The sequence below is a fragment of the Stegastes partitus genome, unplaced genomic scaffold, assembly GCF_000690725.1.
Source record: "Stegastes partitus isolate 25-593 unplaced genomic scaffold, Stegastes_partitus-1.0.2 Scaffold90, whole genome shotgun sequence".
In the NCBI taxonomy this organism is placed as follows: Eukaryota; Metazoa; Chordata; class Actinopteri; family Pomacentridae; genus Stegastes; species Stegastes partitus.
In genome coordinates this window covers 487,219-506,272 of record NW_007577821.1, presented here as the reverse complement: position 1 = coordinate 506,272, position 19,054 = coordinate 487,219, and the positions used below count along the sequence as shown (strand labels likewise).

Genomic DNA, 19,054 nt, shown 5'->3' with positions numbered 1-19,054 from the left:
GTAGGGACAAGACAGTCTGGTTTTTGTTTGTAGGATTCTCCAGGCTTCCTCCTAACCAGTAAGTTGGCTGGAGTGGGCATCAACTGAACATAGGTTTCAATACTGAAGAGAACCTTAGCCCAATCATCAATAGTCCAATCCTTGTGATCACCAGTAAAGAGTAACCGGGCTTTCCTGTGCCTTTTGTTGATGAAGGGCTTCTTCCGTGCCCTGTGAGACATCAGACCAGCTTCAAGAAGTCGGTTTCTAACTGTCCTTGCCAAACAAGTCATTTTTCTCTACAGGACCTACTCATTTCTAAGTTTCCTTGAGGTCGGCAATTCCTGACAAAGGAACGGATGAGTGCACGGTCATCTCATGGGATAGAAAGACGTTTTCTGCCGCGACCAGCTAGCAGTTTGGTAGTACCATGTTGAGCTTGTTTTTTTTCTTGGTTTAATGAACGGCTGTCTTGGAGATCTTCAGTTTTTTTTTCGCTACCTGTCTCTCACTAATGCCAATTTCCAGCAGTGCCAAGATGGCTGCCTTTGTGGAGTCACATAATTCTTTTGTTGTAGGCATTATGCGAGAGCTGACAACTTCTGAGTTGTGCTCTGGCTTGAATGTGAGTAGGAAACCACTCGAGGCCTTTGCATGTGCAGTGCTGCTTATGACATGAAATGGCCTCTTATATACCCAGGGAATACAATTAAGCTTAAGCATGTCAAATTGGACATAAAGTATTATGTAATCAGCTGCATGTTTTGTTGTGTTCATTGTATTCTTTGGGTAATATCCCTTTAGTGGTACCAGGCATTAAAATGAACAAGAAATTGAAGAAAACAAGGGTGGTCTAATCATTTTTTCCATGACTGTGTATATATACAATTCCAATGATAAAAGAGATGCTGAATATTCGATCAGATTATCAGTCAATCCCTACTTTCCTCCTATTGTGGTTGTGGGTCTGTGAAAGGTCAAGTCGTATTCGATTTTCCCAACATCCCAAACCTACCTCAAAGGGCTTTACAATCTGCCCAACATGCTACATCCTTTATGCTTTACCCCTCATAGTTACATTTCACACTGCCAGTCTTACTGTGTGGAGCACTGGCTTAGACCTCTGGGCAGATGGGGGCAAAATCTGGGCAGCAAACTGACATCAAGCTGCTGCTGCTGCTGTTACCCAAAACATTTACCTTCCAGCTGCTCCAGCAAAACTGCTTATTGACCAAGAGTGGAAAACGTCTGTTGTACTGGAAAAATACTGGGTATAAAAGTTTATAACTCAAGCAAAACAGTAAAAATAACAAGTGTGGACTTTATTGGATAAAGGAAGATAAAGATGACTTGTTAAAATAGCCAACACTGTGTAATTTTCAGCTATTTGGAGAAGAACACTAGAAACAGCCTGTTTTGACGGGTGTCTTTTTTGTAGCAAGATAATTGCTTGTTCTCTCTGTTGATATTTTCTCAAAAGTCCAAAATACAGACAATAAATCTGCTGTGTTTACAGTATTAGCATTTTCAGTAGATTGGTTGTGCTACTTTTGTAAATACAATCTTTGCAGCAATTCTGAAAGTGTATTTGAACTGCGAAAGATATCAAATGTCAAAACCATTGTGAACCGGATTGAGCCACAAAGCAAGCAGCAGCCTCTGTTAATTCTGGAGAGAAACACATCAGGAATGCAGCTCATGGCTTACAAAAAAAAATCTTTGTTCAAGTGTGCCAAGAAACTTCTGTCTCCTTCTCCTGTCAAAGACACCCGAGTATTCCCTGTTCAGACTGTTGCAGTGGGAAACACTCCAACAGTACTGTGCTTCATTGCTCAACCAATCAACTCATCCCAACCTGCTGCTGACTGGTGACCTGAAAAGGGCCTGGAGACATGCCTTCTCCTCAGTTCTACACTAAATACTAGTCATCCTTACATCAGCATTGCCTTTACACAGAATTAAAAAAAAAAAAAAAACTCCCACCCTGCCCAGTTCTGAAACCAATGATGACCCAACTCACCTATCCTGTCAGAGCTTTGTCTCTCCCTGCACATTTTTTTCTTGAAAAGGGAAAACACTAATTGGCATACTAAAGTGGAAGGCTTCCTTCAAGGGTGAAGGTGAGTCCTGCTGTCAAGGACATGTTCTTGTTGCAGGATGTGAGCAGCCTCTTGGGGAAGACTTGAATGGCAATCTATTGCTCAGACTCAAGTCAGGTGCTCTTTAAGGAAAAAATGTTTAAGGCATATTTTATACAGGAGATAGATGTTTACTATCTATCTAGAGGTTTTCACCTCATGGGGATGGAAGCATACGGGAGGTGTAAAGTGAGTCAAGAGGCAAAGACACTATATGAGGAGGAAGGTGTATGCCTCCTTAACATGATCAGCAGTTGGACCTACAGCGTATGGAGGCAATTAAGGAATGTAAAATATATCATATCATATAAATATAGATTTATATAAAATACATAAATATAACATATCTGTAATTTTTGTAAGTTCATCCATCCATTATCTATACACCGCTTAATCCTCACTAGAGTTGCGAGGGGCTGGAGTCTATCCCAGCTGACTCAGGGTGAAGGCAGGACCAGACAGGTTGCCAGTCTATCACAGGGCTACACTTAGAGACAGACAACCAAGTACACTCACATTCACACCTACGGACAACTTAGAATCACCAATTAACCATGTAGAACCACCCAGAAAGATCCCAGGCACCCTAACCGGGATGCAAACCGGGGCTGCAAGGCGACAGTGCCAACCACCAAGCCACCGTGCAGCCCCCTTTTCAGAGTCTTACCTCATCAAATCCTAGACACAGGCATGGCATACATATTTTGGAAGAGGATGTCTATAGACATTCGGGAAAGGAGACACTACTTAGTACCTGAAGTTGCCGAGAATCATCAGGCTTTTAGGTTTCCCTCAGTGTCAGTATCAGTCGTCTGTATGTCTGTGAGTGCATAATTCCACCCACGTTTAATGATGCCATTTGCATTCTTGTGAACAGATATAAGCTTAAAAATAAGCAAGGATTAAGTTGCAGCCCACAGCTAAATGAACCCGTGACAAAATTATACTTCTTCTTTACATCAACCACAGCATCATGCAAGTTGCAGTTCCAAATGGGAGGTGTTAAGGAGAAGCAGTTGCTGCAGTTTGTTTGAGGAGAGCCCACAATCAGACTTTAAAACCCCCTGATCTTAAACTCTATCAAGAATGTTGTTAGGAAAAGAGTTAGGTATGTATAAAAAGGACATATCTTGTATTACTAACACTTTTGAGCAAAAATATAATAGGGAACGTTTGTAGGACTCCTAATTGTTATTTGAGACAATGTGCTATCTCAGTGTCTTGAAATATAAACTTAGGATATTGATGTTTTAACAATCTATTCTTAGCAGCTGTGGAAAAACTGGTAAGAAAAAACAAAACACATTTTCAGGGATGCTTCAACACAGCAAATGTCTGGAGCTTTATGTTATGCAAAAATGTGCCACTGGTCTGTTATAAATCTCAGCTGAAGTAAAACAGCTGTGTGTGTGTTGGTCCTGCATTCAACACACTCTATTTGTATGCATAATGAGTGCTGCCCGCATTATTTAATACCTCACCTCAGTTATTTGAAAACAATGTGTCATATGAGAGTATGTGACAAATGGCTCTGGCCAGAAAGCAACATCATAACAGCACTGCAGCACAAAAAGCTTTGTGTCATTTATTTCAGTAAGACGACAGATTTGAAATTTCTCTGCGATAATGAGATGTGGGCAATCAGGAATGTTTCCTCGGTTTAAAGGGTCAGTTCTCGCGCATTACGAAAAGCACATTTTTGGTATCTAATCATGCTGTAGGGGAGAATAGAATTTTGTTTGCGCTGGTCAATAAATAGAAACATTTTATTCATAATATTTTAACTACAAGTCCTCTCTTTCCATACTAATAGTTCTCTTATTCTGGACTGCAGACCTTGCTGCTTGCTTACAGCAAGGTTTTTAAAAAAGAGAAAATCATTATTATCACTATAAATATTATTCAGATTTCCTTGACTGAAAAGGAGATTAAATGTTTTAACTTAAACTCATGCATTTGTGAGCCAAAATTTATGGACCTTGCTGTGTCACAATATGACATTTAACAGTGTTTTATTACATACAAAAATAAATTTAACCTGAGAAAAAAGCTATGACTCTTACTTTTAAATTAAGTGATAATTTCTGGAATTAAATCACATAATGAAATGGCAAAATTTATTGTAAAAAGGGTTTTAAAGAAATCTTTTGTTTTCACTTATTAATGTGGATCATAAGGCTAAACAATTAAGTGACTACAAATCGAAACTGCAATTTACAAAAATGCAATTAGCAAATCACAAAGGCTGTAATTTAAATAAAATGTTGTGCAGTCTTATTCGGGGTTTAAACTGTTGTGTCAGGGCTTCTGTATGCCCTCGTCCTCCTGTGACAGTTGCACTTTTGATGGTATCTCATGTGGTGATGTTCCATCACATTTTGAATCATTACACAGAGAACACTGAACTAAAACAGGACACAAAAAATATAAAATCAAACTGCAATGTCTGTCAGAGAAAATGCAATTAGTTTTCATCCCTAAATAGCTCTACTACAAATGCAAATTTTGAACAATTTCCTTAACAATAATCAACCAGGTTAACAATCAGGAATAAACAAAAATTCAGTTAAAACTCTGTCCCCATCCTGCCTTAACATAAAATCCTAGCTTAGCATCAGTCTTAGCCTTAGCTAACTTGCTAGATATAGGAGCCCCTAGAAGCCTTTTTTCACAAGGTGTTGCTGCAGAGTTCATGAACATAAAACCTCCCACAGTTTGTATTCAGACTGCAGGGAGGTGCGTTTGTTTCATCCAGCAGACACACCTGTAACTCCATGCCATTGATAGACTGCTACAAGCAAAGGCAGATATTAAAATAAATAAGACATTCTCTAACATACTCTTTTCATCACTTTATATAAAAAAAACAACAACAACCAGGACGGTCAAGACAGGACGTGAAAACAGGACCTTAATTTACAGTTTCTATTTCATTATTATGTCACTACTTCATTCATTGCTTAGACATGTGAAGGTAGGATGCCATCTAAAAGCTTCATGACACATCTATGGCTTTAGTTGCTGTGTGAGATGCAAGTAAAATATGTAAGTAAGTCAAAATCACAATTTGATATTAGTTATTGTATTTCTTACTTTATTTTTTAGATTTCCTAACTTTTTACTGGCACAAAATATATAAAGCACTAGAGGTAAACGGGGTAAACCTGTGTTTTGCCAACTGTTTTGTGTGACAGGAGCATGAAGAGCATGGAAGGATGAGTCAGTTGGTGAGCTCCAGCAGGAAGCAGCCTCTGCTGCTCGTGCTGCTCTCACCGTGTCCTCTCGCGCTCTTTGGCTCTGCGCGCTCACAACAGCAGCAGCAGCAGCAGCAGCAGTGGGAGCTCGCGCCTCCACCTTGTTATTTGATCGTCAATACTGCCAGCTGCAACTTTTGTCGCGGCGCTGCTGCCGCTGGTTCCTCTTCACACACCAGCTCCATTCATTCAAAGTCAAGAGAGGCAGCTGGATGATGTCACATCCGCGAACAAGGGTCCGTGTTGTCTAAAAACGCAGCTCGGATTTTCGCCTCGTGCATGCCCACAAACTTTTTTCCTGCTTGCCAGTGACGAGGCTTCTCCCCGCTGACCGTATGGCATGCTTACCGGGGACGAGTGGCTGGATGTGCCCCCCTCCTCCTCTTCCTCCTCCTCTTTCTCCTCAGGAAGACGCGGTTTTCACCAGCTCGTAGTGGACGAGCTGCTGCGATCCCACGGACCAAAACTTGCTTGATTTTTTTTTTTTTTTTTTTGTCGCGGAGGAGGAAAGGCTGTAGCAGAATGTGGTCTCTGTCCGTGGTGCTGAACCCGCTGCTCTTCCTGCTGCTGTTCGGATACTGCCCTTCAGTGGTGAGTTCCCCAGAAAACACATTTCTGCCAGAAAGAACAGGATCAACTTGGTCTGTCATGTAATGTCAGAGCTGTCACGTCCAGCTGATTGGGGATGTCTTTGATTTGTTTCATAATGGCTGATGAGGAGATGAATTACTCATTTCAGTTTCCTGCCATTATTGCATTATTTGGCTGATTCTTTGCTATTGTTGCTGTAGCCTGTGCATCCTCCAGCACTGGCAGGAATTAATATGCCAAAATACAGAATTTAAGTAATGGTGGGAGGCATAGGCACCCTCACAGCACTTTGTTTATTGCTTACATCAACCACATAGCACTGATATTGATCCTGGAGCAATTCCAGACATATAGCTCACTTTTAAGGGAGAGTTGATTCTTTGTAAAAACAAGAAATAACCTCCAGACAAAAGAAGCTGCACTAAACATTTTATTATATATCCTGTAAAAAAAATAAAAAGAAAGAAAGAAAGAAAAATAAGTGAATGTATTCATGAATTTATCCATGCAATCTTCCTTTTTATTCTTCTTTTTTCATGATTTTGAAATGTAATGCTTCATAAGACATGTACCTTTGAGGTTCTGAAGTGGAAATTGGAGCATGATCACAAATTAGGAGGAGCAGCTTGCAGATCACCAGGCCATTTGGAGAAGAACAATGGACGATTAGGTTCATCCCACCCATGCAGAGCACGGTCCCTGTGCCAGTGTCTTGATTGCAAAGCAGTGTCCTCACATAGTATCACCTTGCCATGGCTGGAAGTGGTGTGCGGAATTAATGTTGCTCATTTGTTCAGAAAACAAAACGAAGAAAAAAAAAAAAAACAGGAAATGTTTACAGGCTGAGGAAATACTTAAAACTGTCTTCAGATTAGTCAAAAAGTCTAAATGAATGCTCAAAAGAAAAGCAGAACCAGCTGTCTGGATTATTTAACGAGAGAAAAACTCTTTGTACAGAGTTCCTCACAAAAAAAAAAAAAAAAAGACTAATTGGAGAGTGCATCTGGCTTGGCTGAGAGACAGAATCATTTTAATATGAGGAAATGTGAGAGTGGGAAGAGGGAAAGGATGTGCGTCACTCAAGAGACAGGAGACAGACATTTTAACAGATTAGTGAAACTAGCTTCTTTGCAGTAGCCTTTCAAAGCAAAGTGAAAAAAATACAAGAGCTGATGTTTTCTTCCTCTTTTAACCCATTTATCTATGATACTGCTCGAGAGAGAGGCAGATTGCAGCTATGACTATAGTGCACCATGCCGTTTACTATCTAAGAATTATACTTAGACTACGGCAATGTACCACACATGATCTCCAGATATATCATGTTTTCTTCTGCTGCTTTTCACTGTGGTTTCATTTTTCATAAATTACACACTGAGCATACGAGCTGAGGGGGACATCTGCAGTAGGATTTCATAAATAAGACTGTAACGGTGAAAATATTCTACTCTGTATGAAGGGACAACTTCATATCGGGCATTGGTAAAGAAGTTTTAATTCACAAGTCATACACTTTACAAGCAACCAGTAACAAATGAGAAAATGCTTGGGCTGCAATCCTTTGATAACACCTGAAACGGTTTCCTTAAAATATAATCATCTCAACATGGCAGAATTGTACTTAAAAAATAAGGAAATCTCAGAGGCTTGATCATGTAGAAGGTATTTTTTGTTGTTGTATTTTTGACTTCAGAATAACATTTCAAAGTGAAAAGAAGATCTGATTGAGGAATCAGGATGCAAGTGTTAAATACCAAAAGAGTGATAAGGTACTATCAACTGTAAAACCAGATAATGGTTATAACAGGCACTTATTTCTTAAGCAACATCACGCTTGTGGAAGTAATACAGTATAAACTGAGAAATGCAGCCTCTCTGTAGGTGAAAATGATGAGTCAAAGCCTGAGCTTTCCCCTTGGTGTGACGTTTTTGCCTGCTCAGAAGCGAGATGATCTTTCATGGCTGATTCCAAGCGCTCTTTAAACTACTGAGGCTGACAGGCAAGGATGAATGGAAGATGGAAAGGATGCCTGCACTGTGAAAACAGAGCACTTTACTTTTTTTTCACAAGCTTCAAAGGCTAGTGGCTGTCAAAGTTCACATGTTTCACGTGTCATTCTCCATCCAGATTCAGTTTTAACAAAATATTACAAAATCCAAATAATAATTGTTAGCCTGCCAAAGAGTCCAGTAGTGCAGACATATTTGCAAACCACAGTCAAAGGTTGCCAGTATTTGGCTGGAAGCTTGTGTTAATTTCCCATGCTGACAGTAAACAGCATTATTGTTTAAATACTGATGCTGTTTGTGTGTCTGATAGCTATCAACTTTTCCAACACTTCAGGACACTTTGATCAATATTTGGAGCAAAACTAGTTTTTGCTGTGCACGCTCTGACACTAGTTGATGGTATTGCATTTAAAAGTGCTGCATTGGCCTATGATGCATAGTGTTATGTTCTTTAGGCTTCATACGCTAGCACTGTGGAGCATATTGAATGTAATAAAGAGCAGGAAAAGCTCCCACAAATCAGGTTTATCTGTGTCTCCCAGCAGGACTTTCAGTTAAGGCACTGGAAGGCCTAGTGAGGAGAAACAGAGAAATTTTAGCACTCGGGTTATTCATCAAGGCCAGGAAACACTATTTATTGTTGAAGAGAAAATTCACTGGAGACCATATACTGTGAGCAGAGGAATATCTTACAGAAAAAGTGCTTTGTTCTTTCAAAAAGACCTTTTATAAGTCAGTGGAATTGGTTGATGTCAAAGCTGTGGGGGTATAAGGGAGAAAAATGGGTGACCCATGAGGAAAAAAAACAACAAAACATAACAACTGTGTGCCGCAATTTAATAACAGTGATATCATCAATGTTGTTTATTCAGTGTGTGTGTGTGTAGATATGAGTGCTGTGTATTTACAACCATGCTTGTGTGTCTTTATGCAGACCATCAGGCCAAAGGAGGGGTGGCAGGTATACAGCTCAGCTCAGGATGCAGATGGGCGTTGTATCTGCACAGTGGTGGCACCTGAACAGAATCTGTGCTCCAGAGATGCCAAAGGCAGGCAGCTCCGCCAGCTCCTGGAGAAGGTATGTGCACAAGAGTCACACACATTTCTGTTTACATGACAACCACCCACTCACTCTCAAACACGCATTTACTGTAAACAACCAGCACACCTGAATTCATATAGACATCACATCGATTTCTATCGTTATTCATGCTTCTTTGTAGCCCTAATCCTTAGAGAGATTGCACCAGCCAGGTCCATAACCCTGTTTTCCACTTCTGCATATATTACATGGGTGACATCAGCTGAATGGCTGCTTCTGCAGATGAAAACGCTCTTCATCTCACCTAAGCAGAAGTGGAGTGCCCCCTTGCTTCCCAACAAACCATTCAAAGATATTGTTATGGTTTCAAATATTAACAGGCTTTAAATGTTTAATTGGGAGTTTTATCAATGTCAGAAAGGGGACTATTATCATAAATTCAACTTTTGATGGACAGGGTTTCTTTTTTTATATATATATCTACAACCATGGATATTTTTAGATGAAAGCATCCATTCTGAATTGATTTTTAGCAAATTATTTATGAACACACCGAGCCAACACTGTGAACTGAAGTGTAATGTAATTCCAAATGTTATTTTTTTTGCCCATGACAGTTGTGATTTAATGCATTATCTACAAACAAACAAACAGCACAGCACTGGAGTCAATTTCCTCAATGGGTATGCCATATAAGGGAACATTGCTGTAGCCTACATTTTAATGTTGTATGCCAAAGGGTGTTCTCTGTCATTCACAGGGGCCTTTGACACTAATGTACTAAGCTGCCTCAGGGCGTCAGTGAGGCCATTTCAGGATCCCTCTACCAGAGCCAGAAAAGTATGCAGAACACAATGTATGAGTGTTGTGCCACTTTGTTAGTGATGTGCTCCAATAATGTTGGTTCGTTATAATTAGAGTCAGACACAGAAGAGAGAAAGGACCATGTTCCTTTTTGTTCACTTGCCCCATAAACCTAGTGAGCTTTTGTAAAACCAGAGAGAGACACTTTAAGGTTTCTGCACCACTTTTCTACTCAGAAATATGGCATTAAAACCAGGAGATTCAATCGTCTGGCCATGACATTTGAAAATCACTCAGAATTTACTTTGAATCAACTTACAAAGTGAAATATAGGTTTAGAAATTGAGAGAAAGAAGAACAAGAAGACTGCTGTGTAACAATCCCATGTGCATGTACCAGTCATTGGAAGCTTTGTTCTGCCGGATTGTTAAAAGACAATCACGGTGGAGGTCAAAATGTTGATTTGTTACTCAGGAAGTTAGAGCATGGCAGGCTACTGAACGGCTGAACATGGAGGACATTTTAATCTTGTGGTGGACGGAAAAATCAATGCTGGGCTGTTTCATTCTTTTCAAAAGGTCCAGAACATGTCGCAGTCAATCGAGGTGCTGAACCTGCGGACGCAGAGGGACTTTCAGTATATCATGAGAATGGAGAGCCAGATCAAAGGACTGCGGTCAAAGTTCCGACAGATCGAATCGGACAGGAAGACGCTCGTCAACAAAAACTTTCAGGTATATTTGGGTTTGATGTTTAATTCTGTGGGAAACATCACAGCACATCTGAGAAAGGATCCCTCGTAAAGATACCTGAGAAGCATCTGAATTAATCAACTTTCATTCCTCTTAAGATCAATACGTGTCCACCACTGCCAGGTCAAGGACAAGGTTGTCTTAAAGCACCTAACATGGATACTGACTGACAACACAGCTGCTGATAGCAGCATGACAAGTATCCATTATCCATTTGTTTGACCCACGAAAAGTCAAAGTACTTTTTATAGCAGGGACCAAGGAGAAGAGCTGCACGAGTTAGAAACTTAGTGAACTAACGTCTTCCTCAGCAGCATTGGATCACTGTAGTTTGTGGTTACATCCATCCATCCATCCATCCATCCATCCATCCATTATCCCAATCGACTTAGGGCGAAGGCAGGGGACACCCTGGACAGGTCACCAGTCTATCACAGTGCTACACTTAGAGACAGACAACCAAGCACACTCATATTCACACCTACGGACAATTTAGAATCACCAATTAACCTCAACACGTTTTTGGACTGTGTGGGAGGAAGCTGGAGAACCCAGAGAGAACCCACGCTGCACGGGGAGAACAAGGTTACATGCACTCACCTGTTATGTTAAAGTCAATTTGCCTCTCTTAGATGTGGGACATCAGAAAGATAGTAATTCTTATACTGTCTCCACCTCCGAAGCCTTCTGTAACAAAATAAATTCTAAAAGTTTAGGTGCATTTGCATTTTTCATAATTAAAAAAAAAAAATCCGGATCAAGTATACAGTATTTAACACATTTATTAGACCACCCAGTGTAAGGTTTATACTACAGCTTTCCTAAGTTAACAGCATTGGGAATTACCAAAATCATTTTTATGTTTCTGTAATGTTTAATACACCAGTATGTAGAAGTTCTTTAGCCAGAATGAGATTTTAATGTTAAAATATAATTTTACAAGTTTTACTAAAAACCTGAAAAAATAGTAAAGCACAATATCATTTCTTGATTAAAATGTCAAATTATAGTTGTTTACTTGCATTCCTGATCCAAAAAAGCTAGTTTTGGTGGTTGAATGTTATGCTTGGTTATGATGACAATACTAATAAGACAATAAGATTTAAAAATATATATATATATTTAGGACTATTGTCATCTGGGTAAAATTTCTTTGTTTTTTACAAGACACCTCCCTCTTCTTTCTTTTTTTTTGTTAGACCATTTTCCCATTACAAACTTTTTACATACAAAGTTCACATGACCAAATTATTCAGGGGTCCGTTTCACAAAGCAGGTTCAACAAACTCTGAGTCTAATCCTGAACTCTGTGTTGATCTACTCTGTGACAGGAAACTCGGAGTTTCTAATTCCAGAACAGTGAATTTGAGTTAGTTTAATCAACTCGGAGTAGTTTCACCTGGAGTTAAGCGCATGCACCACACCTATAAAAAGCCAGCATCAATGGAGCCCGATTCGACGTGTCACCATGGCAACGGGGATGTGGAGGACTGCGTTTTTCACCCCACTAGAATTGGAAATCTTAATGCTCTCATACGGCGAGTTTGAACACGTGTTTTAAAAGAAGTGCAACACTACTGCAGCTAAAAAACAGAGGGAGATGGCATGGAGAACATTGCTGCTCGGGTCAATGCGTAAGTTTAAATGTCGTCCTTTGCAATCACAATAATATTACAGGAAAACTGCTTGAATGGCAGCCTATTAATTTATTTCAATTAGGTGCAATCCCGCTGGGGAGAAGCACACTTTGCAGCAGCTTAAGATGAAATATAAAAATACTGTTCAAGTCTGAGGTTGCAGCACAATGTCATGAACAGAATATAATTTAAAATTAGTTTAACAGATCTCTACATCATTGCAGTCCCGTGGAACTCCTGCTTGATGGCTCTGACAGGTTTATGTCCGGGGAAAACAACAAAGATGGGCAAAAGTCGTTTCAGGGCGAGGCACACTTCTCTGACCACCCTGCATACAGTTGTCTTTCTCAGGTGCTCTGCATCTCCGAAATTGCACAAAAAGCTTCCATTTGCAAAGAAACCCAGCGCAACACACAATATCTGCTGGGATGTGAGAGCATGACTATGGTTGGTAATGTTGCACATGTAAGGACGGATTAGGTTGTATGTAGATGATGGACTGGGATGTGAAACAATTCCGCTTAAAAAGATAACTGTCTGGAAATGTTAAAACATCTATGCGGCGTGGTCTGATAACCATCTACCTGATGAATATTTAATTGTCTGCGCAGTAATGCTGCACCTTCATCCACAGGATCGTTATCAAAAGGACATGCCATGTTGGTGGAAAAGCCTAGTTGGCAGAACTAGGCTATGCCAAAGCTGATTGAATGAATGAATGAATGAGGAAATCAAATAGCATGTGTGGCTGAAAGAGGGTGGAGACAGAGAGAAATTTGAGGTTCATTGAGACAAACCTGGTCCCGACCAGGTTATGTTCATAGAGTCTGCTGCTAAGGTAACTGACCGTGGTCTTAAGTTAGCTCTCTCTGTGAAACAGACTAGAGTTACCCTTCTTCCTCTGGTTTGAGTTACATCCCTTTTTGAAACAGAAAACTCGGAGTTTCCCTCATTTCAGGGTTAACAGATTCAGAGTTTTCACTAAACCTGCTTTGTGAACCAGACCCCTTGTTTCCTTACTAAGTAAGGCTTTTTGTAAAAATCCGTAAAAAGTCAAGAAACAATCTGTATTTTGTGCAAAACAAGACTTTTTATATTTTGTTGTTTATACACTGTTGCCCATAAAGTTGGAATCATTTTTGTTTTCAGACACTTTCCTCATTTTATTTCTATTTAATCACATCAGTAATCACTTCTGACCAGGTGCAGTGATCACATACTGAGTCCCAGTTACCAGGTGAAACCAATTCTGACTTCAGGATCTGACTGAAGAGTGGGACGTCCTGCCCATTGACACCATCAACAAGCTGGTGGACAGTATGCTACGATGTCTTCACGCATTGATCCGTGTCAGGGGTGGCCAGATTCAATATTAGTGACTGAGTGACATTTGAAAGAGTACTATTGGACATTCTTATGCATGAAATCCCCTCGAATATGTGTTTCCTGTGATATGACCAAGGTTGAAAAATTGAAACAAATCTCTGAATCCTATTGTTCAACATCCCGAATTTTGTTTAAGCCTGAATACACAAAAGTTAATTGTGGTTTAATTTCTACTGTGATATGTATTGTATGTATATTGTGATATCAATAAAGTTTTGAGAAGATATACACTTTATCAAAATAAATTGCATTGTCAGAATCATTTCAGTGCTGCAAGGTGGGATCTTTCTGGGTGGAGTTTGCATGTTCTTCCTGTGCAGCGTGGGTTCTCTCCGGGTTCTCCAGCTTCCTCCCACACAGTCCAGAAACATGTTGAGGTTAACTGGTGATTCTAAATCAGAGGTGTCCAATCCTGGTCCTCGAGGGCCACAATCCTGCATGTTTTAGATGTTTCCCTCTTCCAACACACGTGATTCAAATGATCAGGATCGTTATCAGGCTTCTGCAGAGCTTGATGATGAGCTCTGATGATGCAGAGTTAAAAAAAAAAAAAAAACTTTTCTGGGATATATTACTATTAACACAAAACTACAAAAAGATGCAATATATTGCCAAACTGTAAAGTTTGTGAAGTCCGATATTTTTCTCTGTTACAGGAGCTGAAGGGAAAGATGGAATCCCTGCAGCCGCTGATCCCTGTTTTAGAGCAGTATAGGACAGATGCCAAGCTCATCTCACAGTTCAAAGAGGAGATCAGAAACCTGTCTGGTGTGTTGATGGGTATCCAGGAGGAGATGGGAGCCTATGACTACGAGGAACTGCAGCAGAGGGTCCTAAACCTGGAAAATAGGCTCCGCAACTGTATGAGCAAACTCAGTGAGTCCATTGCAAAAGAAAAGAAATCACAGATCCAGGCATGGTGACCTCAGATTATTCAGTGGCAAAGGGACACATTTCTTGCAGCTACCAGCAGACTGGCATTTCAGAGACAGAGCAGAGGACAGAGCAGAAGTTTTACCAGAAGCTGAAATATGTTACTGGCATGAGAAAAGCCCTGTTTGCAGAGTAAAATAACATCAAGGTAAATGTGGTAACATCATCAAGCTTTGTACTCTGGCTTCGGAGTGAAAATACAGGCTTATTCAAATTAATGGTTAATAAGTATATAAGATGCTTTTTTTTTAAATTCTTATTTCTCCTCATTTCTTCTTTGCCATTTGCGGTTTGAAAAGCTAGTTACATTGCCCCACCCATTGAGGTATAACTCCACTAATAGGATCAATTCTGCCTCCAGAGCAGCTTTGTCTTTGATAAAGGTTTGCATAACTAAAGCTCCAATTTGCCAACTGCCAGGTTATCAACAGTGATGGTTCCTGTCAAAGTGTCAACATAAATAGCTAACATGTGAATGCTAATAGGATGTGGCTGGAAATCTGTCGGAGCTCGAGATGACTGCTTTCATTGTCCGTGAACTTTGATTGATTAGGTAAAATAGCACTTCAATACTTAATAGGGAACTTGCAAGCTTGTGTGCAAGTGATAGCCTGCTGTCATTTGGCACAATTAAAGAGTCGAGCAAGATGAATTAAGTGCAACTCGAGTGCTTCAAACATTAAACCATGTGGGATAAATGTTTCCCCAGATCTGACACATGGGAAGCGGCTGTACGAGTCGGTGTCACTTGTCTTATTACTCTCTATGATTCTGTAACAGCAAGGAAAAGCCTGATAGGAGCGACATACAAATTGTCCAGAACTTATACAGTCCAGCACTTTGAAACGTATTCCAGCCATAACATTGCGGCATATGTGACCAGAGCTGTGTGATGTGTTTACAGCATGCGGCAAACTAATGAAGATCACTGGACCGCTGACAGTGAAAACTTCAGGGACCAGATTTGGAGCCTGGATGACCGACCCACAGGCATCTCCCAAAAACAACAGGGTGAGTTAATTTCTCTTTTTGTTTGTTTAAAAGAAACACAGAGCGAATCAACAGTTTACGTACAACTGATTCCCTCCTGTTAGTCTGAGTGAAGACCTGGTTGAAGTGCAATGTCCCACTAAAACCATTTTGCACAATTGACTGCTGACTTTAAATACTTGATGCAACTCGCTGGGCATTTTGATGTACCAGTATGGATGGTTGGATTCTCTTAACTGAATGTGAGGAAACACAAAATGACTGAGTTGGCACTTTGCTTACTACTTCCCACGGACCTTTCAGTAGCATGTTTTAAAGTATGAGTAAAGGCAACATATACAGCATATGGTGGCTGAGACTTTGTCAGTTATCCAAGTACTTAACACATTAGTGGCCAGGCTTTTAAGGGATGTTTTGCTTGATATATAAAGTGTTGCTTAAAGAGCTCATGTTATGCATATTTACAGGCTTTTATTAATGCGCTCTACTAGAATATGTAATGTAATGTGGAAAAACACGTTGCTTTACTTTTGCTGTATATTGCTGTAGCACCTCTTCTCACCATTTGTCTGGCCGCTGTTTTAGCTCCTGTCCTCTTAGACTACTCTTCTGAAAAGTCCAGTTTGCTCTAATTGGTCAGCTGGTGATGATGACAATGAGCTGATGTTGGTTATGTACTATAACTCCACTCTCTGAGTAGAGACAGAGACCTGCAGCAGCAGCTCTAGTAACACAGAAACAGTGGCGGACTGTTTTGTTTGAGGTGTGGCCCGATTAGTCTCTAGGCAGACGTTATGAAAATGCGTTACATGATGATGTAAATAAGAAATAAAAGAAAAGCCTGGACTTCAAATGAGGTGTTTTAGGCAAAATAAGAAGTAGTGTTTCTATGGGAGAGAAGAACTCTGTTTGGTGTGGACTTTGGATCTTAAACGTTTGCGGACTTTGTGTATGCACAAAAAGCTTCAACACACTAAAGGAAAGGAGGGGGAATCCAAAAAGCATAACATGAGCTCTTTAAAAAGGAAAAATCATCCCAAATACAGTCATACAATAAAGGCACTGAGATGAAGAGAGGATTACCTTGATCAGTTTTCATGTTTGCATTTATTGTCTCGACAAAAAGCCTTGCGTGTATCCTTGGAGGTTAACAAATGTGTTAAAGCATTGAGGAAGCCACCTTCACACACTAGTGACATAAAAGAGGAAGCCTTTTCTTTATCCGGCATAGCATTCTATGCATTATGCCAGACTAAATGGAGGCTTTTCAACATAACTTTCCTCCTCGCTGTTTTTTTTTTTTTTTTCGTGATCAATCTTTTGTTTTGTTGTATACATTTTTATTATCTCTAACTGGCAGTCTTCCTTTTCTCTGCCGTTTCCGACACTTGTTTTGTGTCTTGTCTGTTTGTCAGTTGCATTTCCATTTAATATCATGAAGTGTGTTCAAACAGGTACACATTAACAGTGACCTGGCATTCTAATCAGAACCCTGCTCAGTAGCAATCTTGTCAAAAACTCTACAGTGATACTTTAACCTCATGATAACTTTGAAACACCTACTACATAAGCAATCCTGCTTGGATGCTTTACTATGCAAACTAATCCAAAAAGTTTCCTGGGATGGCTACCGTCACCTTTCTTTGGTCCCAGAGCAAAAGAGAAGTGCATCACTGAGTATTTGACCACCCAGAAATGTTTGGCCACTGGCTGCGTGATATCTTCTCTTTTAGAACTCCTGTGATCCCTTTATTTTACTTAGAATTTTTTGTGGTCTACATATGTTTAATGTCCCTGTAGTTTCATGACTATGTGAAATATTACTCTTTCTTGTACATGTAGAGTTTCTTGTTGCTGAACATTACAGGAATGTTGTCTGTATGTCTGTGTATTTGTCCCCAGGTGTGGTACATGGACAGCTACACCAACAACAAGATAGTAAAAGAGTATAAATCAATTGCAGATTTTGTGGCAGGAGTCGAATCCAGAACCTACAACCTGCCTTTCAAATGGGCCGGTACCAATCACGTGGTGTACAATGGGTCTCTGTACTACAACAAGATGCAGAGTAACATCATCGTGAGATACAGCTTCGAGACGGGTCGTGTGGTCACACAGAGGGCTTTGGAGTCAGCAGGCTTCCATAACGTGTACCCGTACACCTGGGGAGGATTCTCAGATATCGACCTGATGGCAGACGAGCTGGGCCTGTGGGCGGTGTATGCAACCAACCAGAACGCCGGAAACATCGTCATCAGCCAGCTGAACCCCAACACACTTCAGATCATCAGCACGTGGAACACAGAATACTCAAAGAGGAACGCCGGCGAGTCTTTTATGATCTGTGGGACTCTTTACATCACTAACTCCCACCTGACCGGTGCCAAGGTGTACTATGCCTACTCTACTAAAACCTCCACGTACGAGTATACAGACATTCCCTTTCATAACCAGTACTTTCACATGTCTATGTTGGACTACAACGCCAGGGACCGTGCCCTCTACGGCTGGAACAATGGCCACCAGGTCCTGTTTAATGTTACACTTTTCCACATCATTAAAACCGAGGACGACTCTTAAAGGGAAGAACACACTGTACACACAAAAGATGGAAGGAAAACATGAAAACATCGAAGGTTGTGCCTGAATGCTCTAATTCATTTTATTTATTTGTTCATGTGTTTTATTTCTCTGATTAGTTTTGCACATTTAGTTTTATTTATATATTACATTTATTTACTTACATTAAGCTATTTGTCTGTTTCCATATAAAGAGTGAATCGATTCAAATATTGTCACAATGGAAATGTGACACTGCCTAAAAAATGAATTGGCAGCATAACATGTAGACTAGTTTAGTATATTATAGAACATAACGCACCAAATGCACTAAAGCATAACACATTTTGGACTTATAGTGGCACTTTTACCTAGCAACTTTTAGATACCTAACAAGTCATTTCTGAAGCTCCCTTTTCACTTTAATCTCAAAGATTTTCCTAAAAGGTCTTCACATTTATAATAGTTTTCTCATTTATCCAGGCCCCCTCATCTATTCATATTTTGACTGTGTTCATTAATTGTTCGTTTTGTTTCTTTCCTTGCCATTTATTCATCACAGTCTGCTAATTTATTCCTGCTTTTCACTGCCTCCATTTAGCTTTCAAATTTGTCAAATTGCTTTTCCTTTGAAAAGTTTTGCACTTGACCTTGTACAAGACAATGAGAAATGTGGTGAACCATAATGCACCTGTATAGTTAATGTACTTTGCTTTTTGTGTCACTGAAGATTCTCAGTCATCCAGGTCATTGGATATCTTGAAGTACTAAGTCAAAGTAGTTAGCAAACACCAAAATCCTGTTGCCTTTAACTTAGTACTCTGAGATATTAGCTTTTTTTGTAACTTCAGCAACAGTTTGTATGCCTTATTCAGTGCAGTATGTTCTGTGAGCCCAAGGATAATAGCTCTTGTGCATGAATGTTGGCTATCCTAACAGCATTTTTACTGTAACTGTATATCTGTGTATTTTGTATTTG

At 40.0% G+C, this 19,054-nt stretch overlaps 1 protein-coding gene across 1 annotated transcript; it reads left to right on the top strand.

Annotated features, from left to right (window-relative positions):
* Positions 1-5,893: 5,893 nt before the first annotated feature.
* On the top strand, positions 5,894-18,171 carry LOC103353954 (noelin-3-like). Its single transcript, XM_008277159.1, has 6 exons — positions 5,894-5,962; positions 8,907-9,050; positions 10,397-10,552; positions 14,250-14,469; positions 15,431-15,537; positions 17,419-18,171. The coding sequence occupies exons 1-6, from the start codon at positions 5,894-5,896 to the stop codon at positions 18,094-18,096; spliced, it is 1,374 nt and encodes a 457-aa protein (XP_008275381.1). The 3' UTR covers positions 18,097-18,171.
* Positions 18,172-19,054: the final 883 nt, after the last annotated feature.